At 40.0% G+C, this 24,792-nt stretch overlaps 1 protein-coding gene across 1 annotated transcript in view; it reads left to right on the forward strand.

The window, feature by feature from the left end:
• Window positions 1–24,792, forward strand: part of dcc (DCC netrin 1 receptor) — a 406,171-nt gene that overhangs the window by 314,554 nt on the left and 66,825 nt on the right. Inside the window, exons 22-25 of the mRNA XM_085359610.1 lie at window positions 5,721–5,786; window positions 19,706–19,868; window positions 21,124–21,347; window positions 21,674–21,790. Of these exons, the coding sequence (XP_085215736.1) occupies window positions 5,721–5,786; window positions 19,706–19,868; window positions 21,124–21,347; window positions 21,674–21,790 (570 nt within the window). The remainder of the gene's footprint in view (window positions 1–5,720; window positions 5,787–19,705; window positions 19,869–21,123; window positions 21,348–21,673; window positions 21,791–24,792) is intronic.

Below are 24,792 nucleotides of genomic sequence, written 5' to 3' on the forward strand. Positions count from 1 at the left end.
TAGTGACAGATAGGTTCAAAGTGAGGGTAGGATTATCTTAAGGATCTTCTCTGAGTCCTTTCTCGTTTGTTATGGTGATGCTGACAGATAAACCTCTGTGAACCATGAGGTATTGAAAGTAGGGAGCAGCTGGAAGCGAGCCTGAAGAGGTGGAGGTATACTCTGGAGAAAAGAGGAATGAAAGTCAGTAGAAGTAAGACAGAATACACGTAGGTGAATTACAGGGAGACAGGTGTAATAGTGTTAAGTGCAAGAAGCAGCGGTAGTGAAGGTGGACAATGCACATGAGAGGTGAAGAAGAGGATGCAGACAGGGTGGTGGGGATAAAAATGAATGTCATGTAGCAGGTATCATCTTTTCCTCCTAACAGGAGGAGGAGGCTGAGCTGAAGGTGTCAGAGTTGAAGATGCTACGACTTTAACTGCAAGTGACCAGAATAGCCAGGATCGGAAATGAGACCTATAGAGAGGCAGCTCAGGTTGAACATTTTGGAGACAAAGTTCGAAACATGGTTGAGCTGGTTATAGTGCACAAAGGATTTTGAACAAGAACAAAAAAGAGAGAAAGAAAAAAGGCACACACCAAACACCTAGTTCCTCCATGAGGACATGAAGACTGGAAACAGTCATCTGTTAACGTAAAATGCAATATTCTTTCAGAAGTGGCTAATGTTGTACTAAAAAAAGGTTTAAAATTTTTAGACGTTTCTCACAATGACATTGACTTCAGTCTTTATCACAATAGTCATTTGTTAAACATAATAATTAACTACAAAAGTAAGCACACTCATATTTGATTGGTTATTTCAGTGATTTGCAGAAAGATACGGAAGAGGATTGGGGCACTGGGGGAAAAAAAGTGGGCACATCTTTTTTTTCTTCTTTTCCAAAAAGTCAGACTTTTTTCTCAGAATTCGGACTTTAATCTCAGAATTCTGACTTTTTTCTCAGAATTCTGGAAATGAAGAAAAAGAAAAAACGTGCCCACATTTTTTTCTTCAGTGGCCCTAATCCTCTTCCATAGAAAGATGTGGCATCATGTAGGCATCCATACACTCTTTCCCCCATTGGAACAGCAACTATGTTCACTGAGTCACATCATTCAATGAAGGCTGAGGTCTCCAGTTTGAGGTTCTTGAGTTTGTCTTTAACTGAAGAGGGCAGTTCACCATTTTCAAGGACTGAGCTCCCATGGTGTGTTGTTATAGATAAAAAGAACGGCATCACTTTTGCACTTTTGCACTTCTGAACAGATAAACCACCACTGAGTGTGAGCTAGGATTTACTGCTTTAACAGCTTGCTGCTTTGAGACTCGATATGCAGTAGTCTATATTCGTTGTTCATGTTCATTGAAAATATTTTTAATTTGATTTTTCTTCATTTCACAGCTCATATAAAATTACTTCATTCAGTCAAAAACAGGTTATATGCAAATATTTGGCTCTTTGCATATAACCTGTTGTTGCCAACCCACTGTTAGATGACTGAGAGCATATTTTTAGTTGGTTCCAATCATGTTTGCTAGATTAGCCAGGTTCATGTTTAATGTCTTAACATAACATCCATATGGTTTTAGGTTTGGTCAACATTCACCCCTTTTTATAGAATTGTCCCCAGTTGTTCTTAAACCTTCTTTCGGCTTCTCCTGTTAGGGGTGGCCCCTGCCTCCACCTCACCCACCCATGGTATCCTCCTGTGTCACATCTACATATCCTCCTTCGTATATCCATGAACCTTCTGTGTATCCCTGTATCTTTTCTACAGAATTTTTCTCCAGCTAGAACTAGAAAGGATTTTAACAAAATGCCAAATTGTGTGAGCTATTATTTAAAAGGTAAAATCTTCTAGTTTATGAATATTTGCCTGTTTAGTATGTGGTTAAACACAAATCCTTAACCCTAGATGGGTTGCCCATAAACTGATGTAGGTTAATGGACTGGGCTGTCCTCCAGTCTGACTTTCACCAGATTTCCAGTACTTAGTTCAGTGTAACAGAAACAGAACGGACCTCAGACCCTCTTTGTCCTGGGAATTTTTAGTGCATCTGGACTTAAGTGCAGCGAAGCGCTTTAGGCGTTGGGACTTAGCTCATGTGTCAGGGTGTTAAATGGTGCTGTTTGTCACTGACAGTTGTGTGTATGTGGTATGTGCACATGTACACTCTGTGGTCCCTCTCCATATAAATCAGAGGTGTTGTCAGGGGAGGAGGGAAGATTGATGCCTGGCCCTGTTTCTGTGGACCTTATGCTCTGTAAACACATTTACACGCTTTCACTCACACACAGCCATAAATGCACTCGCACTGGCAGACTGAAGAAAAAGAATTGATTAAAGATTTCAAAATCCTACTTTAATGAAAACTGGGTTGGGTAGATTGAAAAACATAAACAATTCCAACATTTTTATATTTCAACAAACTGAAAGTGAGCCCAGCTGCTGCTGCTCGATGGTACGTGAGAAAGAAATCAGCTTTTAAAATGTGACTTTAAGTGAATTTGAGATATGGGGGTCTGTAGCTTCAGTTTCCTGATGGGAGCGACAGTGCTGAGGTTTTGAAAATCTCTTTCATCAGTTTCCAGTCTGTCTTCTCTGGCAGCCCGTGTGATGATCTACTTCCTCTTTAAAGTTTTTCCTTCAGTGCTCTGCATTCACATATTGGCCTCGCCTGCTGCTTTGTAAACTAGGGTAAAACACAAAAATGACTATTCAGAAAAGTTTTTCACCAATATAGTGGTCATGCAAATGAGGCAAACTATAAAGGCAACCCATATAAATGTATTGTTAAGTCAACTTCTTCCATCCAGATCCACTTTGGAGCAACACCTAAAATCATATACCGAAAAGAAACTCTTACTTTATGAATAAAAAATATCTTACCTCAGCAAAAATATCTTAAATTTTCTGACTCAAGCATCGGCAACAAAGATAGGACAGGAGGTTTTTTTCATTTTAAATAATGATCTGTGGCCTTGTCTATACATCCCAACTACTCTGTGGAACAGTACACAAAATGCCAGCACTGACTTCTCATTACATTACTGATAGGGGTGTAACTGGAGATTTTAAAACTGCTGCAGCTCAGAATGCACAGAATACCATTTGTATTGCCCAGTGCATCATGCTAATCAACCATCCTGTGCTGTGGTGGTTAATGTTTAAGGTTATTTTAAGTATAGTTAATTGAAATTAACAAAACATTTTAGTAAACTAAGGTAAAAAATAAAAACCGGACTTCATAAAAAATAAAGTAATCGAAACTATTTAGTGAACTTGGAAAACAGACACAATAAAACTAAAATACAGAGGAAATATCTGTCAAACACATTTGTATTTTTTTTAATTAATTTTGTAAAGAAAACAACTAAATCCAACACTGAAACATTTTCAAACAATAAACCTAAACTGAAATTCACTCTGGACACTAACTGAAACTGAACTGAATTAAAACAAAAAGTCAACATAAAAATTAAATCTAATTAGAAAATTAAAATTATTAATGTCTGTTTATACAATGCTTGCAAGGTAAAGACTGAACTGAATACTAAAATGTCTGTTTATCATGTCTGTGGTCAATGTTTTCAAGTGAGCACAGTAGGCTAGCTCCAAGTGTTAATAATGCTAGGGTTGAGCCCTACTCTGATTGCCAGGAAATAGCCAGGAAACTATAGAAAGGCATGAAATGCCTGCCAGTATGTCAATATCAGTATTGGCATCAACACTAAAAAGTTCCTGTTGGCTCAGCCTTTACTAGATATTCAAACAACAGTTGATTATTTGACAAATTAGTCTTTGAAATATTTTCCCCACAATGTAGTATAATAATATGAAGAACAACACAAAAATAAGACAAAGAATTGGATGATATAAGCACATCATTAGTGAAACTTAGCTGACTGAATTGGCTTTGTAACTGATAAACAGAGAAACTGACTGTGTCCAAACACAAATAAAATGCTGTTAGATTATCTTTGTCATTAACTTACACATAATTAAAGTCTTGATTCTATCTAAGCAGTTCAGAATGTGAATACTATTGCACATAGAAGACTGGGTTCAGGATTACCATCTACATTTATTTAACTTTGAGGCAGAAACTCAATAAACTGTCTTTAGCTGGCTGTTTCTGAAGTTTTTAGTGCATCAGCCAGTGAAGGTTAAATTCTCTCGTTTTTGTGGATTTGATAGGTTGTTTGATGCAGTTATTTGAGATGCATGATTCCCCGAATTCAGAAGGATCCCAGATTGCGAGAATTTGGTCTCACTGGCTATGACAGTGTCTCCCAGTTAATTGTTTTTTTAATTATCTGCATATTTGTGAAGACAAGTATTGTCTTTTGAATTTTGTTCTACATTGAAGTGGTAAATAATCATTCCAAAAATTCCTCGATCCAGATCTGGAATGACTCCAAAAGTCAGGACTTATTCACACAGCTCTCAAGAGCAGATGGTGTCCTGTTCAAATTTTTCAGAAGGAATTTCTTGAGAAATATCTGTCATTTTTTTAACAATGGCAACCCCTTGGCACCATCCGAACCTCCTTGCAATTGCTTTGGTCATTTGCAGATTGCCTTGGTTACCTTTAGTTTCGATGAAAGACTCCAAATTGTCTGCAGATACTCACCGGAAGTGCAACTTTAAAAAAAAATAGTGACATAAACCAGAACTGAAGAACTTAAAGGTCAACATTTTACATTTGCGTCACACTCTTCACAGGTTCACTGTTGCTTTGTGAGTACTTGGTAAATGATTGGAGAGAAGTCTGGATAGCAACCAAAACAATCACAAGGAGCTTTTCAAGCTGTGTATACCTCTTTGTGACCGAGACGTATACAGGAAGAGCAAGCAAACACTCACCAGCTGGTCGAGAAATACATATTTACACATCCCTAGTGAAGGGTGATTACCACTGACGAGTCAACTGGTCTGTGTACCTGGAACCTTAACTACTTCTAAGCTGGACCAAACTGCCCGTTAAAAAATGTATTTATATCTTTCCATAACTTTTGCCGTGGTCTTAATGAATATATGTAGGTAATAAACAATCCAGCAGAACAGTTCTCTAGCCACTCCTTCATAACACCAACTGCAATGGGCATAAATCCAGGTTTCAGAGTGTAAACTGGCAAGCATAGATAGCAGCATCATTATTTACCCAGAAAGCAAAAAGTTTATAATACAAAATGGCTTCAGGTATAAATCTACTTTGTGTTAGTTAATTAAACTCAATTTCAGAATATCTGTCATGTTAGCACAAAAGTAATAAGAACACACACACAAGGACCTTCTGAAAGACAAAGAAACAACACAAAAACAAAAATCTAAACCTCTTTAAATCAAGTTTAAGTGGGTGATTTAAAGCTGCTGGCTTTGCCATTTTGATGATCCAGCTTTGAACCACTTCAATAACCATCTCCAATTTGTCTGTATTTCGTTACTATGGAAACCATTCTAAACATCCAATCCAGTGTCAGGATCCAGGTGGGTGGATAAAACAAACCTAAGGATTTGGTCTAAATGCACTCTTAGGAGAAACTGCACACACACATACACAGAGAGCACATGTACAACATGACATGTGCCTTAAGACGGCAATTTATTTCCTAAGAAGGGAGCAATCTCTCTGTCAGATTCAGGTGTTCCATCCACAAAATTACTCTGAGCCCATTTTCTCTTCATTTATCCCTTTTCCTTAGTGATACTCCTTCTTTCTCGCCTTTCAGGTCGAGGAGGAGAACACGCCTACTGGCCGCCTGACACCAACCCGATTGACAGGAGCAGCATCAACGGTAACAGAAACTCATCTTCTGCATTTTCTGCTGAGTCTGTCAGAAAGCAGAATTACTTTTAGGTTCATTATTTTGCTCGATACAACAATGAGACTGAATCTCCTGAGAGCTGAGCTGGCTGTGTGTGCGTGTCTGTTGTGATACTCTTGCAGCATCATCAGCTCATCACAGCCGCTCAACTGATTCCTCTAATCACTCGACTCAGTCATGTCTAAACTTACTTTAATAAGTCGCTCTGTCCTGACAAGGAGCTCCAGCTTGCTGATTTACAGTCGGTGAGCATCGCTTCATGTTCGCCGTCGCATCGCCCGTGGCAGGAAAATTTAATTAGATTCACTATCTCGCCATCAATCAGTGTTTCTATAAAGTGGAGGAAAATAATCATCTTTATGGACAAACAGGATTAAAAGAGTGGGGTGGCATATAAATCTTCAGCTTGTAGTTTTTAATATAATGACAACAACAGCAGCGTTATTGGACTGATTTGACATAGAGAAGAAAGGATAGTTGCCTTTCATTTCTAATTAAAAACAGTACAACTAACAATATTAAACATATGAATTATTTATATTCCGTGGCTCTAACACTCTAATATGGAATACAGCTGTTTGTCTGTACTTCTAATATTGTTAATGATATAATTAATATTTTCATCCTGTCGTGGTTTTTTCTTTCCCCAGAAAGTTCTCCTACTCCTCACCTAGCAGAACTGTGAAACGTGCAAACAGGAACAAAAGAACATTTGTATTTGAAACATTGAATTTAGCTCTCGTGAACATTATCATGGTTGCAGTGGTAGCTTGATTTGCACTTTTCGAGTAATACTCAGCAATAGTCAGTGTTCAAGAACATGTTGACATCTTCCGTCTAGCATTCTGCTAAAGACCAAAGCAAACACAAGGAATTCTCTGGTGAAGCACCTGTTTTGTGACCGATTCCTCAGCGGCAGGCCACAAACTTCAGCAACAGATCGCTAGCCGATCAAAGAACATACATTTGTCCATAGCGACTGGAGGTTGCCAAGGGGTTAAAAGACGGTCTGTAAATAACTCAGGCCAAAATAATAGAATAGCAAAGACAACACTGATTTTGTCAGATAGCTATGTTGTTGCAAAATTAGGACCTCAGCAGTGAAAACGAGCATGTTGATGTTGATAGAAAAGCTTTATTTCAAAATTAGCTATATTAAAATACGAATGCTTACGCTGAAAAGGTGGGGATTTTTTTATGTTGTTGTGAGGACACTGCGTTTGGAAGCAAAAGTAATCCATCTGTTCCACACATACCAGGAGAGCGCAATATGCAGCAGGGCCGGTCACAGAATGTGGGGCTTGATGTTAAGTGCAAAAGTGTACTTTACACACCAGACGTCCGAGTTTTGGCAACCTTACAAATGTACTACTGTTAAAATCAGCGGGACAGTCTGGTTCAGCCCAGCTCGCCATGTTTAAACCACTTTAAATACCACTTTTAAAACCCCTGGGAGAGTTTGGACTCCACCAGAGAGCATTTAGACCCGGCTAATCCAGCATCTGTGTAGTAGCAGCTGTGCATGACAGGAGAGGTGAATGCTGGAAGTCAAAATCATCTTTTCAGGGTTTTGTGCTGCTTGGTCAACTATTGTTTGAAATTAAACACACAGAGAGATTTTTTTTTCCCTACTGCACACAATCATTATGTTTAATACAAGGTGACTTATACTCATACCAAGAACAATAATTATGTCTAAAGTGAATGTACTCATGCAAACTGCATAGTTAACGCCACTTCTACTGATGCATATAAAAATACTATATTTGCTGTAAACTACACTACTATTGCAGCTAATAATGCTGAAACCACTATAAAAGCTAAAGCATTGGCTGATGATATAAACCATGGTCATAATCATAACTGTCCGCTCCCGTTTCTGCTGGAGAAAGACTGTTACTCCTCCTCCGCTGGTAGGTCAGAGGTCAGGGTCTATATCTGGTCTCACTGGAGCACTGTCGGGCAGCGTGTGTGCTTGTGTATATCTGAAGATGGACTCTGACATTTTGTCAGCGCAGTTGCTGCTGCTGCTCCCGGAGGAGATCATAAATCTGTCCTCTTTGACCTCCGTTCCCCTCTGGCTTTATTGCGGGTCAGGCAGGTCGCAGCCTCGTTCATCAGCTCAACGGTATTTCATCTTTAACTCGGTGTCGTCGTTTATGTCGCAGAGCTTCCTCTCACTTGAAAAATTAGCTTGAGAAGAGTCACCTCAGATTGGTTTCATTGTGCCACAGCTCTGTAGGTCTGACGGCTTCTGTGCAGAGGTGAACCGATCCCGTCTGATGTTCTTGCCTCAACCGAGCAAAGACCTTCAGCACTGCCACTCATTCACTAAAGTTCCTCAGTTTTCTCTTCATATCTCTTGGGAAGTAGATGCTGGCAGTTGTTGTGAGAGGTCCATACCTCTCCACTCACAGCGCCAAGCTATTAAAGTTAAAAATATCTCAGTTTTAAGTGAAGGGAAACAACATCTCAAGAGTTTTAATCAAAAACATTAACTTCTTCGTCTTTTATAACCCCCTGTAGCTTCACTTAAGTAGCTCAGAAATGTTCAGACATTTTCTCTCTGCTGGTCAGAAAAAATGGCTTTCATGTTTATACATTAATGGAAAGCACATTAAGCATATTATACATTATGCATATTAAGTTTATATTCCTAAACTGAGAGATTAACATATTTGCTAATATGATGACAATACTGAAAAACTAAACACATCAAATTGTTGGCAAAAGTGTTGGATTTGCAGCTGTATAAACCAAAGTATTGGATAAAAAGATTTGTAATGTGGATTGTGCCCCACGCAAAGTTATTTCTGTTCATGTCTTTGTATAAGGTCAATCCATTAACTGCCGAGATGTTGCAGTTTATTTACAGCATGTGGTTTCCATAGGAGCCTCCAAAAGAACCGTCCACGTGATGCAGGTTTTACATTAACATCAACCCTTAATTAAATACTAAGGAGGCTTCAGTAATAATGTTGTGCACATAATTGGACTGTATGATAGTATTGAGTTTATCTCTCTGCTGGTATTAAGGACAGCGCTGAGTTGTTTCTCTGAAGTTTTTTAATACTCATTTATTGGATTTTAAAACTTAACAAATGAAAAAAAAACCTGCTTGTTCATGAACAGTTGCAGGAACATAGTAAAAGTAGGACAAAATGTTATCCAGTATGATGTCATTGTGACTGACAGTGATGTTCAGATTAAAGCCTCATTGATGTGTATACTCTGGTTTCTCCACAGAGATTTTTTCCCCCTGGGGTGGACCTTGTCTTTGATTTGTCCCTTTGGTGCTACAGTGCTTTATGCTCCAGTCTACAAAGAATAAACTATAAGCTATAAAATAAAATTAGTCGGAATCACGCTGCATTTTGATGTCTTTGTTTGCATTGTCATCTTTGTAACTGCTCAGTTTCGCTTCCCTGCTGGATTTCTGGGCTTTGCAAGGATTTCTGTGCTCTCCGTCGCCCTTGTGTTGATTTGTTGGTGTCGTTGTGGCTTTAAACTGACTCAGCTGGCGAGAGTTTGTGATTTATTCTACACAGTTTCTCTGAGCTTCTGGGCATCTCAGTAGAGGTTGTTACTACTCTTGTTATCATCAGTAACATACATTTTGCTCGCGGGTCAGTTTTGACTTCCTGTCAGTTGCTGCTATTGTTGCATCTTTTTGTTATTTAAAATTACGGACTCTTTTTCTACTTTATACTCAATAAAACTGTAATTTATTGTAAAAACAAATATTAATTTGATGAAAGACATTTTTGCCACGACCTTTCTTAATCTAAAAAGCTTTTTTAAGATGAAATTTAACAAGGTGCCAATAAGTGGATGAGCAGAAGACTACCATTCGACTAACTAAAATCAAATTTTTGTCTCCACGGTTACCTTTAGTTAACATCAGATGACACAGTCCTGTACATAAAACATCAAGAGTTTTAAACCTCCTGTACAAGTTTTCCTTAATGTATAAATAGGAACAAGAAAAACATTAATGGTATTCTTGTCACAGTCCGGCGAGGGCAGACTGTATGTGTTGACAAAAGGACCCAAAACGCAGACTCCAAAAACTGAACGTGGCGTGGATTTAACAAAAAACAAGCCGTTTATTGAGGCTAGCAAAAGGGCATTGGTGAAACTAAACAATAACCCAAACTGGGTGAACTAAAACTAAACATGAAAAAACCTTAAACATGGTGAACTGACATAGATTCCTGAAGTAGTGACATGGACGAGCAGACGACCTGACAAAGAATGACTGAAAGCACACGGACTAAATACACACAGGAGGATAATGAGGGAAATGGGAACACATGGAGAAACAGCTGACACACATGAACATAACGACGTCACAAGGAGAGAGTAACACTAAAAACATTGAACATAGGAACACAGGACCCCTTCAAAATAAAACAGGAAATACAATGAGACGCAGACCTGACAACATAAGACACACAGACATGAAACACACGAAGGGCAAGGGAGACTTCACAGGGGTTGAAAACACAAGGGGGAACTAATAAGCAAATGAACATAGGAAACTTAATAAGCTTAAACATACACTATAAACATCAAAATGAACTAAAACTCAAAACACTGGGTCATAAGACCCAGGATCGTGACAATTCTGTACAAACTAATCTGTTCTGTCATGTAGCTATATAGCTACATGTATATGCAGTGATACAATGCACACAAGTTATTTAACTTGTGGGATCAAGGTATTTTTCTCACGGGCATGTCATTGAACAAGTTGTTTCTCTTGTGAGAAAAATTTCATTATATTGAAGGAACTTGTGGAAAAAGATGTTTTATCTCTTGGTCGAACTAAATTGCTTATCTTGCGGGAACAACATGTTCATATTGTTGGAACAAGTATTTTGTTCTTTGTTTAACTTGTGGGAACAATTGTTTTAAATATTTATCCAGCTTGTGGGAACGAGTGTTTAACCAAGTAACTGGCGAATGCATTAGCATAACAGGAAAAGACCTGAAAGTTACCTGAAGTTTAGCCAACTTGTTCCCACAATATAAACATCTTTGTACGCCCAGGAGCTATAAAATATTTTAAGTTAGCAAGTGACTCCTACTGATTTCAGTTCTGTTTTTCATGCTAGAGTAGCATGAATTTAATTATGTGACATTCTGAGGTGTAAATCAGACCTAATTAGCTGAGTTCTCTCCATTTTATGGTCGCTGAGTTCATCTGAAGTGAGTGGATAAGTGCTAAAGAAACAGAACTGTACCACCGCTGCACAAAAAGCAGATGCTGATTAACAGGTGATGATTGACTTGATTTAAATCATTTTTACCTTCACTTTCACATGTTTAACTTGTCACTTGTAAACAACTGTGATCATTTTTAACCAGTGGGGAAAAATTCAAAGCAATCAACGTGTGCACAGTGTAGCTGAGGTGAAGGTAGTGTCATCAATCACAGGACTTTCAGGACTTTGTAGGTCTGCTATTTTTTCATTTGATCTTTTGGACTTTTTATTTTCAGATGTTGTTTTTAGTTAGTTTTAATCACCAGAACTTCTTGGTTTGGACTTAAATGCACATTTTTCACACAAAACGCTAGAAGGTAAGACTTTCCACAAGCATACCTATTTTCTTACCATAGAGGCAGATCCTGGTCAGTAAAGGATTGAGATCACGCTGCCTGTATATAATCCATGAATGTAACCATGACATTAACCATTGGTTTCTGGACTTTACGTTTTGAATCCTCAACCTTAGCATTTCTGCAGCCACCACATTTGATTTTAGGAGCCAGATGTGACCACGTGTGGATAATAAAATCAAGCACTAATCTATCACTTAATGCTAGCAAGCGTCTAATACATGTTTGTGGTAGACAGTAGAAATTCTACAATTTTACTCATAAAAATTGAAGCATAATCTTCCTTGATGGCCTGCACCACACAGGAAAACATTATATTTGGCAGGCAGATAGATTAAAATACTCTAAAAGGCGCAAACACTACACATGAATTTGCTATTGCCCTCTGTACAGCACGATTGTACAGCTGTTATAAAGGTCAATACTGTCCATAAAAATGTGCGTGCTTTTATCCATCCATGAAACTAAGCATTTTAACATGAGAGGCTGTGATGAGTGACTCGCTTTTGGAACCAGCATCACGTGGCCACTCGAAGATCTGCAGTTTTCAGACCTGAAGGTTGACGCTTTGTTCAAAAAAGAAGTTGAACTGTCATCACTTTTTCTGGTGACATCAAAGGTTGAACTTAGTATATTTTAATTACCCCATAACCTTTGCTCTCGCAAAACAATGAAAGCAGAAACTGCATCAGCTAAAACTCAGAATTCTGAAATTAAATAAAGAATTTAAAAAGAAAAAAAAGGAAGAAAGATGATGAAATTGTACTTTAAAAAGGAAAAGAAGGTGGTGTTGTGGCTTCTGTGCTGTGGCCGTAAGCTTTGATGGATTGTGGTTTTCATTGAGAGAGACAAGCAAATGGAGAGAGAAGGTGAAAGAGGAAAAGTGTCCTGCTATCTCTTTTCCTTTGTGTTTCTCTTTGTCTCATATGTACACACTTCTCTTGATATTTTGTTCATCCATCTTCTCCCTTTCTTCTTCTTTCATTTTCTCTTCCCTCTCAGTCATTTTATTGTCTCTCCATTCCTATGTTTTCCTTTCCTTTTTCCACCTCTCCAGCTCCTCCCTCTTTAACACACTTCCCTCGCCTCTGCATTTGGACTTCATCCCCCTTATGTGTTTCCTATTTTCTCTCTCTCTCTGCTCCAAGGTCGAGTTAATGAATGACAGAGCGTGTCATCAATTCCCCTCTTTCCCTTTACACCTGTCGTACACTCATACACACACTGTGTATTGATCGGTAAAGCAGCAACAGCAGCAGCTTTGCGTTTTCAGTCCAGTCAAACCACTTCTTCTTTTTCCTTTGTCTCAATTTTGGGTATCGTGGAATAACATATATTGGTTGCACAACTAAGACAGATATAAAAATGTGACTGTGAAGCAGTTAAATATAGCAATTTGCCTAAAATTTGATTCGGTATATCAACTTATAGTAGTGTTACCCTTCCTGTTCTGCTTTCCACATGATATTATGAAAAAGGTAAAACCAAATTTAAATTTCAGTAAAATTCAATCTTCTTCGAATAGAAAAAGTTAAATGATTAAATGATTTCTTTATGGCTTTATTAGTCTCTCACATTGTTGCGGAGTAATTGTGGATCAGTCTTCTTCACAACGTTGCTTCAGTTCATTGAGGCAAACGTCTCCACTTTGGGCTCGTCTGCCAAAGCACATTCCTCCAGAAATCTTGTGCTTTATTCAAACCTTACAAACCTACGCTGTGCTGCCATCTTCTCCTCAGCTAAGAAACGCGTTCTCCTTGTAAGCCTTCCAGACAAGTCGTACTCAGTGTCTTTCTTTTTTTTTTCTCAAAGATATTTTTATTGAGTTGAAGCAACAAAGAAAAGCAAATACACGCAGAATTGACAAACACCAAACAAGCAAGTTTCACAGCGACTGTTAAAACTGAAATATCAGAATACAGATTAATGACACACTCACATGTCTTATAATTGCTTCCAGCAGTTTATCCCCTACCCACAACACTTAGAACCCCTATCCCTCAGACCAGGAAGGAAAAAACCAAACAAACAAAGCAAGAAAAAAGAAGCAAACAAATAAAAACAACATCACAGATAAATCAAAAACAAAATAAGAAAAACACACAAACGACTAACAATAAATAAATAAATAAATAAGTAAATAAATAAAAAGAAGAAGAAGGGGGGAGGATTTACTGAGCAATGCTGGAAGTCGGGTTTGTAGCCTGGAGGCTGGAAAAGTATTTCAGGAATTGCCCCCACACCTTGTAAAACTTACCGCTGTTGTTGCTAATCGCATACCGGATCTTTTCAAGGCTCAGATAGTACATAAGGTCCCTCAGCCACTGAGCCTGGGTGGGCAAAGGGGCGCCCCTCCATCTTAGGAGGATTGTACGTCTAGCTACAAGGGAGGCGAAGGAGAGCATGCAACGCTGTGACGAGGTCAACCGTGCATCAGCCTCTCCAGTGGTGCCAAAAAGCGCAACTAAAGGGTCAGGATCCATATGGTGTCCAACAAGTAGGGATAAGGTCTGAAATATATCTCTCCAGAATCCTTCGAGGCTAGGGCACTTCCAGAACATATGAATAAGGGAAGCCTCCGCACTCCCACACTTATCACAGGTAGGGTCAACGTTCGGATACATACGGGATAGTTTGACTTTGGAGAGATGGAACCTATGCACAACCTTAAATTGTAAAAGACAGTGGCGGACACATAGGGACGTGGAATTAACTAATTTGAGTATTAAGTCCCATGTATCCATAGACAGGGACTGATTTAAATCTTGTTCCCAGGCCGTTTTAATCCGATCTATCGAAGAACCGTTCATGCTCACCAGCCTGTCATAAATAAGAGAGATAAACCCTTTACGTGTTGGGATTAGGGTGAGGAGCATATCCCCTGGGCTTGCAGCTGGTGCTACCGGAAAGTTTGGAATCTGAGATTGGAGGAAATGTCTGGTCTGCAAATATCTGAAAAAATGTGTACGTGGGAGATTAAATTTTTCAGAAAGCTGGGCAAAAGATGCAAAAGTATTGTCAAAAAATAGATCATTGAAACATGTAATGCCCTTATCATGCCAATCTCAAAATATAGGATCAGATAGTGATGGCTGAAAAAGGGGGTTAGAAAGAATTGGACTTAGAAGGGAGAAACCTGTTAATCCAAAATGCTTCCTCATCTGAGCCCACACCCTCACCGTGTGCCAGACAACTGGGTTATCGATTGTCTTGTTTGGGGGAAGGGGGAGTGAAGATCCAATCAGGGCCAGGACAGAAGAGCCTGTGGGCGAGTTCAACTCCATGAGCACCCAGGATGGGCAATTACCCTTGTTGTGGAAGTAAAGCCAAGATATAATGTAGCGCATGTTTGCTGACCAATAGTAATATCGAAGGTTAGGCAGTGCCAGGCCTCCACGACTCTTGGGTTTTTGGAGTTGAGCCTTGTTCAATCGAGGGCGTTTACCCCTCCATATATAAGATGAGATAATTGAGTCCAAGGAATCAAAGAAGGATTTGGGGATAAATACTGGTAACAATTGGAAGAGATACAAAAATTTAGGAAGTATATTCATTTTGATTGAGTTGATTCTTCCCACCAAAGAGGTGGAGAGAGGGGACCACTGTGCCAGATGTTTTTTTGCATTATTTAACAGAGGAAGGAAGTTCGCTTTGAAGAGACATTTATGTGTCCTTGTAATAATTACACCTAGATATGTAAATTGATTCCCTGCTATTCTAAAGGGGAGGGTAGTATAGTCAAACACTGGTGCCCCTCCATCCACAGGAAACAACTCACTTTTACATAGGTTGAGCTTGTATCCTGAAAACTGGCCAAATTGGCGAAGTATGGATAACATTGCAGGTACAGATATTTTGGGGTTTGAAATAAAAATTAAAAGATCATCGGCATACAAGGATACTTTATGTTCAGCACCTTTCCTCCGGATCCCATTGATCTCCCCACAGCTGCGGAGTGCAATGGCGAGTGGTTCTATAGCCAGATTGAAAAGAAGAGGACTTAAGGGGCATCCCTGACGGGTTCCTCGTTGGAGGTTGAAAGGCCGCGACTGTATGGAATTAGTAAAAACTGAAGCGTTAGGGCACATATATAATAACCTTATCCATGAAATAAATTTCGATCCAAAATTGAATTTATCTAGGATCGTGAATAAATATTTCCACTCTACCCGATCAAATGCCTTCTCCGCATCTAGGGAGAGAATGCACTCAGGACCCTGATTGGAAGGGGTGTATAATACATCCAATAGTCGGCGGATATTGGAATAAGAGTAACGATTCTTAATGAAGCCTGTTTGATCTTCGGATATAACTGAGGGCAAGATATTTTCCAGCCTACGCGCCAAAACCTTGGCCAAAATTTTAGCATCAACATTTAATAGAGAGATTGGCCTAAAGGATGAGCATTCCACAGGATCCTTACCTTTCTTTGGGACAAGAGCAATACTTGCCTCGTAAAAGGATGGCGGAAGTCTACCACACTTCCATGAGTCGGAAAGGGTTAAATGTAGTTGAGGTAAAAGCAAGGGTGAGAATGCTTTGAAAAATTCTACAGGAAAGCCGTCAGGGCCAGGGGATTTCCCAGGCTGCAATGAGGAGATGGCTGCGCTCAGCTCCTCTGGCGTGATGGGTTCATCCAATCTGTTTTTACTATCAGAGGAAAGCATAGGTACATTCAAAGTCTTTAGAAAGTTATCCATTAAAGTGTTTTCCTGCGGGAATTCGGAGGTGTAAAGTTGGGAGTAAAAAGCCCTAAACGTATCATTAATTTTGGAAGGGTCCGAAGTGATATTACCATTAGCCATTCTAATCTTCGTGATATGTTGTTTTGCCTGGAAGCCCCTTAACTGGCTGGCAAGCATCTTACCCGATTTATCGCTATGAATATAAAACAAACTCTTACTCTTCAGGAGCTGACGTTCAATTGAGTGCGTTGAGAGGAGCTCAAATTTAGTCTGAAGCTCCACGCGCTTATTGTATAGGTCTGGGCTTTTTACCTTAGCATAGAGCAGATCTATTTCTTTGATTCGGTTGACTAAATCGAGTCGTTCTATACAGGCCTTCTTCTTCATATTAGCAGTATAGGAAATAACCTGTCCCCTAAGAAAGGCTTTTAGCGTATCCCAAATTGTTAAGCTAGAAGTTTCTCCTACGGTATTCGTTTTAAGAAACAAGTTTATTTGTTCTTTCATGAATTCCAGGAAGTTTACATCTGCCAGGAGAGTCGAATTAAAACGCCAGTGTCGTCTGGATTGAGGGATGTCTGGGAAACTCATTGATAGCACAACAGGGGAATGGTCTGATATCACTATGGTCTGGTATTCACAGGATCGGACCCATGGAGTCAGCTGCTTATGAATAAGAAAATAATCGATCCTAGAATAAGTGTGGTGTACCTGTGAGAAAAAAGAATACTCTCTTCCGTGGGGGTGTAAGCAGCGCCAAACATCAGAGACACCACAGTTAGATAAAAAGGATTGGATGAAAAGAGCAGATTTACTGACAGTGCAGGGATTCGGGGAGGATCGGTCTAACACAGGGTCCAGCCAACAGTTGAGGTCACCACCAAGTATAAGAGAATATGAGCTCAGATCAGGCAACAACGAGAAAGCACGCTGGAAGAAAGCTACATTATCAATATTAGGGGCATATATGTTGGCCAACACAACTTTCGTATTACAGAGTTTACCCGAAACAAAAACGTACCGGCCACTCGTATCAGAAATTACATTATGTTCCTCAAAAGGAATATTTTGGTCAATTAGAATAGAAACGCCTCTGGCCTTAGCCTGAAAGGTGGAATGAAAGTGCTGCCCTGCCCATCGGGACATAAGACGAGAGTTATCCGAATCACGGAGATGTGTTTCTTGAAGAAAGACAACAGCTGCTTTAAACTGCTTTATGTGTGAGAGCACCTTCCTTCTTTTAACAGGGTGGTTTAAACCTTTGACATTCCAGCTTACAAAGTTCAAGCGACTACCCATAGTCCCGCACTGAAAATGTAAGAAAACAGGTGCAGCTGAAAACAGAGTACAAAAAAAATGACAAGCAAGCGACTAAAACAGAGAGTAGAATGGTTCCCGGATCCCCCAACTTGACAAAACAACATAAAACCACCCCGGCTCTGAAGGATGTCTCCCCCCTCCCCCCATTCCCCATCCACCCCCCCACCCACAAGACAGCTGCCAAGGAAAAAAGCAGCAAGCTCTCCAAAACACACATTGTGTACCCTCCAGAACAATAAACTCTTCCTGTCTAACACTAAGAACAGACTTTAGCTCCCATAACGATGATTACAGTAAGCACAACACTCCTCTATGAGCAGTAGAAATTTGTTAAAGCAGTCACCATAGAACCACAACAGAACCAATGATCAACTTTGGGGACAATAGAAGCAATGAGATATGAATAGCCCCCCAGCTAGTAAATAGCAGAGAAGAAGGGGGGGGAAAAAAAAAGAAAAAAAAAAGGAAGAGACGTCGGTAATGCCTGGATATGAACGAAAGTCCTTCCACATCCCAGGAGACGAAGATAGCCAGGACAATCTACTCACAGGGCTGACCCGCGGACAAACGTCAACACCAGATAAGCAGGCTCTCAGGGTGATTCGGCTGTAGCGGGTAGGCCGTCCAAGTACCTCCTCGCTTCATCGGCCGAATGAAGCCAGCGTCGTGCAGGATACAGCAGAGCGGGCTTGAGACCCCGTTTGTACAGCTCGGACATCACTTCCCGGTACTCCACTCGCTTGCTCAAAACTTCCGGGCAGTAATCCTCCACCACGCGGATCTGCCGACCATGGTATTCTAGTGTCCCTCCTCGCCGGGCCTCCCGGATAAGAAAGTCCTTTACCTGGTACCGATGAAGGCGTATAATTACGGGTCGCGGTCTCTGACCTGGGGCTGGCTTAGCGGCAGGTATACGGTGGGCCCTGTCAATCTCCGGGCGGGTCGGGAGCCTCTCCTTCCCGAAAACCTCACAGAGCAAATCTGCAAAGAATTCTGTGGGATGCCCACCTTCAACGCCCTCCTCGAGTCCCAGGATACGCAGGTTCTGGCGCCTACTTCGGCTTTCTAAGTCCGTAACTTTAGCCAGGAGTTTAGTGTTGGATTCGCTGAGATTGGAACAAACGTCCTCGAGATCTCTAACCCGCTGGCTTAAGTCGTCCGCTGCTAGCTCTAGAGATCCGAGCCGCTGGCCATGGTCTTCCACCGCAGAGCGGACTTCGTCAAACTTCGACTCCAGTAGACTAAAAGATGTTTTGAAGTCGCTGGCCAATGCCTCCCTATGCTGCTCCAGAAGGGAGGAGATGGCCGCCATGTTCAGCTTAGGTGCGTCGTCCTCCTTTTCTGCCGCTTTAGTGCGTTTCGAGGCCATGTTAGAACGAGGAAAAACCAATTTCGGAGACCGTAAAATAAAACGTACGCAGTTCAATAGTTTTGTTGTGAATTGGCTGGTTCAGGAGTGGAAAAGGTAAAAAAGTTAGCGGAGCAGTCTTCTCCTCTACCTGCTACATCCCCCTAGCGACCGGAAGTCCCCTCAGTGTCTTTCTAAATATACTGTCACCATGTGACCTTAGGTTGAATTAAATTGAATTGAATTAAATTGTAAATAATCTTTCTCATTGGAGAATGATGGACGTCAAATGAACCTTCTCTGAATAGAGCAATTATTGCTTCTCTAACACACACCTGAATGCTCCTGACCAGCAAACTGACAAAACGTCTGAATTTATATAGGTGCTGAGACTTGCTGGTGATCAGTTAATGCATTTGATTAGCAGCACCTGACTGTTACCCCAACCTTATGGAAGCAGTGACTTCACGGGATTTCATAGAGTTCTGTGAAAACTTTTTTTTCTTCATATTTAAGCACCTTGAGGCAGCTGTTATTGTGGGTTTATATAAATCAACTGAATTGAATATAACTGTGTCATCAGCAATCATCAAAATGTATGAAACAATTTTTGTCTTTTCTTTTTATGGTGAAATTTAGTTAGTTTAAAAGATCTAATGAGCAAAAGAAAAAGCATTAACAATTTGCCTGAGATATTACAGTATATATAATTTATTGTTGTAATGTTGACTATATCAAGCATTTTAGGTGAAGGTTTCAGGAAAATGTTTGTTATACATAATGAATTCACAGTAAAAATGGCATAAACTTTATAAACTGATGTCATTTTAGTATATTCATTTTGAATATACAGATTTCAGTGTGCATTTATTCATGTTTCTAACTTCTGCCTCTCTTCTTGTATTTATTCCAGAATCTCCAATTGGTCAGATGCGTCCCCCTCACGGCAGCGTCACCCCTCAGAAGAACAGCAACCTCCTGGTCATCATTGTGGTTTCTGTGGGAGCCGTCACCGTGGTCGTGGTTGTCATCGTGGCCCTCATCTGCACACGGCGCACCTCCGCCCAGCAGAGGAAGTAAGATGTTTCATTCATCTGTGTGATGGCAATAAACGGCTGTCACTGTAATGAGGCAGATGGTTAATGAGCTGCCCTGCATGTCTTGTTTTTTCTCACAGAGATTTACTCTGAAATTAATGTCCCTGCCAGCTCACACAGGTCTGAATATATGTACCAAATCACAAATAACCCAGCCAGCAAAAACCTCAGCTAGATCTCTGCATGTAGACTTTATCATCCCAGGAAATGTCAGTTCATCAGGTTTTAACGTTATTTCATTGTAGTTTGTTTTGTCATGGTTTTCTTTTTATAAACACACTCAAGAGGTTTTATTTACTCTTTCAAAACCACCTGTTAGAAGTCAACTCACGCAGATGACTTTTGTAACAGCAGGAATGGCAATTATGCCTTTAAACTCGACTTCTAGCCTCCTTGAACCGATTTGTAAGAAATGCGACAGAAAAGCCGCAACTGTGTTCACAGTGCATCTTCAGTGCATTTCCATTCTCCAAATCAATATGTCTTTCATTGTGGGTGCATCAGCGATGGTCGACCACTGCAGGCACCAAGATTGCTTGGGAGAAGAATACCCTGTTTAGCCCACTGCTACAGAGACAGAACTTCAGATAAGCAAGAAATAATGAATGGATGAACAGTTTCAGTCTAGTTTGTGTTCATGAAATTGCAGTTTTTAGTATTTTTCTCAGTTTTAGTCAAAATGATTATTTATATAGTTCATGAAATTACACTTGGTATCATATAATCCACTAATAAAGTGGATTAATTTCATCTTCCTACCTTCAATCCACCTTTATTGTAATCCTGTTCATGACATCATATGGTGGCTATGAGAGCTCAACATCCTGCAAATTAAAAAACAAAACAACAAAACATCTTTAATGATTTGAAACACAGGAAAACTCCTCAAAAATACAGATACAAGTAGAAATGATGCTCTGGTTCAGAGAGTTTCTGTATAATCCCATTTATAATGTCAGTATAATTTCATAATTCTCCTCCCCACATTTCAGTGAGCATAATCTTGTTTCATAATCTTCAAGAGTTCGAGGCAGTTCAAGACATTATGCCAAATTTCATTTGAATTCATACTGTTTTATGATCCAGATGATCAGATTTGAGTACAGCTACAGGTGGAGAATTCACAGCCCTCTCCACCCCACAGTGCTTTCATTTAGTGGAAATAAACGATGATGGATGGAGTGTTTTCTTCTCCTGACCCTCCTCCCCGGTGCGTTTCTCATCCTCTGTGCAGGAAGAGAGCAAGTCACAGTGCCAGTAAGAGGAAGGGCAGCCAGAAGGACCTGCGGCCTCCGGACCTCTGGATCCACCACGAGGAGATGGAGATGAAGAACATGGAGAAAGCTCCCAGCATCGCACCGTCTGGCCACGATTCACCAATCCAGTCTTGCCAGGACCTCCCCCAGGTGGCACACAGCCAATCAGAGAGCCAGATGGGGAGCAAAAGCAGCCATTCAGGTACAGCACTGATTCTCATTTACCAATCAATTTATTATATAATGTGTATAGCAAAGCTTCATTTAGTTACACTCATATTTTTTATGTGTTTAATTAGATTTAATCTTATAGTTTCTCTTTATTTTACATCATTACGTTTAAGATAAATGGGTTATGAATCTTGGTTTAATTAGCTGTGTAAACAGGCCTAATTAATAATGATAAAAACACAAAAGTATCAAATAAAGATCTTTTCCAAGTGGAAAATGGAACGCTAAACCTAAATCCTAATCCAAGGAAATGAAGATGTCTGAATCCCTGATTGGGTTTTGATTGTGATGTTCCAGGAGCAGATGCTGATGAGGTTTCCAGCAGTATCTCTACTTTGGAGCGTTCTCTGGCTGCCAGGAGAGGAACTCGAAGCAAAATGATGATTCCCATGGACTCGCAGCCGAGCAACACACGTAAGAAACGCAACAGAATATATGGATATTGCTACTGTGAAGCTAAGCTTTCATATATGAAGTACTATTTTGAAGCATTTTGGCCTCTGACATGGGTGTGTTTGTTTGTTTGTTTTGTTTTTTATAGCTAGAAATGATAACTTGGTTAGCAAGCTGGATCCTAATAACTGCACAGGTGAAACACATATGTTGCTAATAAAATACTATACTTCTCGGACAGTCTACTCAACCATTTTATTTGTCAGATAATTGCATTAAGGATGCTCCATAAAGCACTAAAGGTCCAGTTCAGTTCATCCAATTAGTCTAATTGAATTGTTGGAATCACAGACTGTATATAAATAATGGACGTAGCTTCTGGGGGAGCACCCCCTGGTTTGTTGTAAAGCTTCAAATGCATCTCAGCCTCATCTGAGGCTTTTTTATACCATGCTTTATTCTCATTTTTTACTTTAATTAGTACCTTAATTTACAAAATAAACTTTGTGTTTTCTTCAATAAGACTCATAACTAGTGGTTAGGAACACACACTCATCACAAAAGTGTTTATTGAGGTCAGAGAGCACCAGAGCTGAGAGTTATTTTCTATCAGAATTCTTAATAGCCCAAAGTGTGTTTTCCAAACACAGGAGTCGCCCTCCAGTAGACATCTGGAAAACTGTGGGTTTAAGACACTTTTGCAGTGGATTCACAATCATTTAAGCTCTTCTATTTATCATGATTGTTTAGAGCTCTTTGCCTCTCGATCGCTCTCCTTCTTGGTCATGCAGCCCTCGCAGCCTGGAGGTTTGTTGCGGCTCATTGTCCTGCTGAAAACAAACAGTGTTCCCAGGGATGGTGTGAGCATTGTATCACCATATGCTTCACAGCAGGAACCTCCTTTACTACATCTCACAAACACATAAAACCAAAGTTCCTATGACATCAAAGCCCTGATTTCCACTGGTCTGACGTCTATTCCTTTTCTCTCTTCTTCCAAATAGTTCTCTTCTTCTGCATATCATTGCCGTTCTGTAGTTCAGCTATGATGGCCTGATTTTCACAGTCAAACTAAGAGTGTTTGATCTTTGAAACAGCGACTAAATTCCTTTTAAGGAGGATGGAGGGATGGTAGTGGCATAATTAAGATGACCTTTACCCAGGAGACATGAGTTTGAGATCCATGCGGGACTCTTTTTCTTTATTGCACAGTTTTCTATTCTTTTTGGTTGCTTTTTTCTAGGTTAGTAGTCCATCAGAGATTTTATATGCACTTATTCACACAACTGCAAAAGCCCTGATGCTTTGGTTACTTTCTGTTCATTGGTGATGTGCAATGAGTGATTATTATTAATATCAATTATTTTATGGACTAAAAAAATCCCCCAAGTACTGGATTTGATGGAAAGCGTTACAAAATCCTCTCTCTTGTTGCAACTAAGCTCTGACTCGGATCCATCGGTAAATTGATTGTCATCATCCAGTGTGAAACTTTTGCATGTCTTGGGCAACACAAACTTTTAGCCTCCTCCTTTCCTGAGAAGTGGTTCAGCTCTAAGTTTACCAAATTGGGTCACCTATAAATTCATTTATCTTCTGATGGTGGGGTCAGGTTTGTTCTACCTCGTGGTGCTTTAGTCCTTATCCACCTTATCTAGCTACAATTTGTTTATGGTTCATGGAGTTCGCCCTTGAAACCTGACAATATAGCCATTATTTTATTATAATAAAGCTTCTGTGCTTCTACTAAGAATATGGGAATTTTGACACTATTACTTGGTTTTGATGCCATTATTTCCAGACACTTAATTTTCTGTCAGAGTGGCTGGTAGTTGTGAAATAGTACATACAGAACAGCACTGAATTTGTTCATAGTTGCTGGGAAAATGTAGAACGCTAACACACAAACCCAGTGACCAATCAGTCAGTGACCTTTTCTCCAAAGCAACTCAGGTAGTCAGTAATGTCTAATTTGTGTAGGGTGACTTTACTGCACCACAGTAAAGTGACCAGCTTCAGTTAACCTGAAACTAGCAATGAGTGGATAAACATCAGTTAGCTAGCCTACATTATCTGAGGTAGTAATTGTTCTTCATTTCTCAAGGTTACGGGTTAAATAACAGTTGTTATTTTAAACATCAGGAAAAATATGGAAAATCACTTTCCTGAAAATTGGTGAAGCTCACACATGCATTCTTATTTCTGTCTAAAGCTAGTGAGATATCATCACATTTGATGTAAAATCTGTGACTGAAAATTTCAAAATCACATATAATTAAAGAGCTCTGCAGTTTCTCAGATTAACTTGGGAGCATACTGAACTGAGCGTATTTTACATTATGCTCAATATACGTCATTGCTCTTGCTATTGGTGCTTGAGCTTTCACATGGTACCTCCAGATGATGTCTCCAGTGGCCAGTTGCCTTAGGGTGATGATGATGATGATGATAGTCAGAGAGTTCATCTTTCTTTGACTTTCCAACTTTCTTTGGGAGGTTTAGATGTAAAAAGTCTTTCAGGCAAAAGCAAAGTTGAAGAGAGAGGCGTTCACACTTGCACCAACTTTCTCACACTGATAATTAGCCTGTTCATTCCCTCAGAACGACTCAGAGGACAGAGTGGAGGGGAGATCTGAGGACACGCCAGTGACGAGGGGATGAGCCTGGGAAAGACAAAATGAGGAAGGAGAGGCAAGCAGCGAAAAACTGGAAGAGAGTTGGCAAGATGAAGCGGGAAAAAAGGAATGTTGCTGTGAAACCTCAAAGATTCGGTTTACAGTGTGCGACTCCAGCAGTGGCTCTGATCAGATCACATGAGGGGTTTCACATCAGACACAAGAGCAGCTTCAGTCAGTCAACACGGCTGTGACTGTAAAAGTTTTACCAAAGACATGATTGCATTTGTACTTTTCTTTGTCACTCACACTGATTAATGAGTACTGAGCCATTAAATTCCGTGTTCTACAACCACCTAATGGAGTCTGGTGAAGTTAAACAGCAGTTTACGGTTGGCTGGTCAGCAC

The sequence above is a fragment of the Diplotaxodon limnothrissa genome, linkage group LG7 (assembly GCF_057381915.1).
Source record: "Diplotaxodon limnothrissa isolate DT_005_m linkage group LG7, D_limnothrissa_male_GT1.1, whole genome shotgun sequence".
Classification (NCBI taxonomy): Eukaryota; Metazoa; Chordata; class Actinopteri; order Cichliformes; family Cichlidae; genus Diplotaxodon; species Diplotaxodon limnothrissa.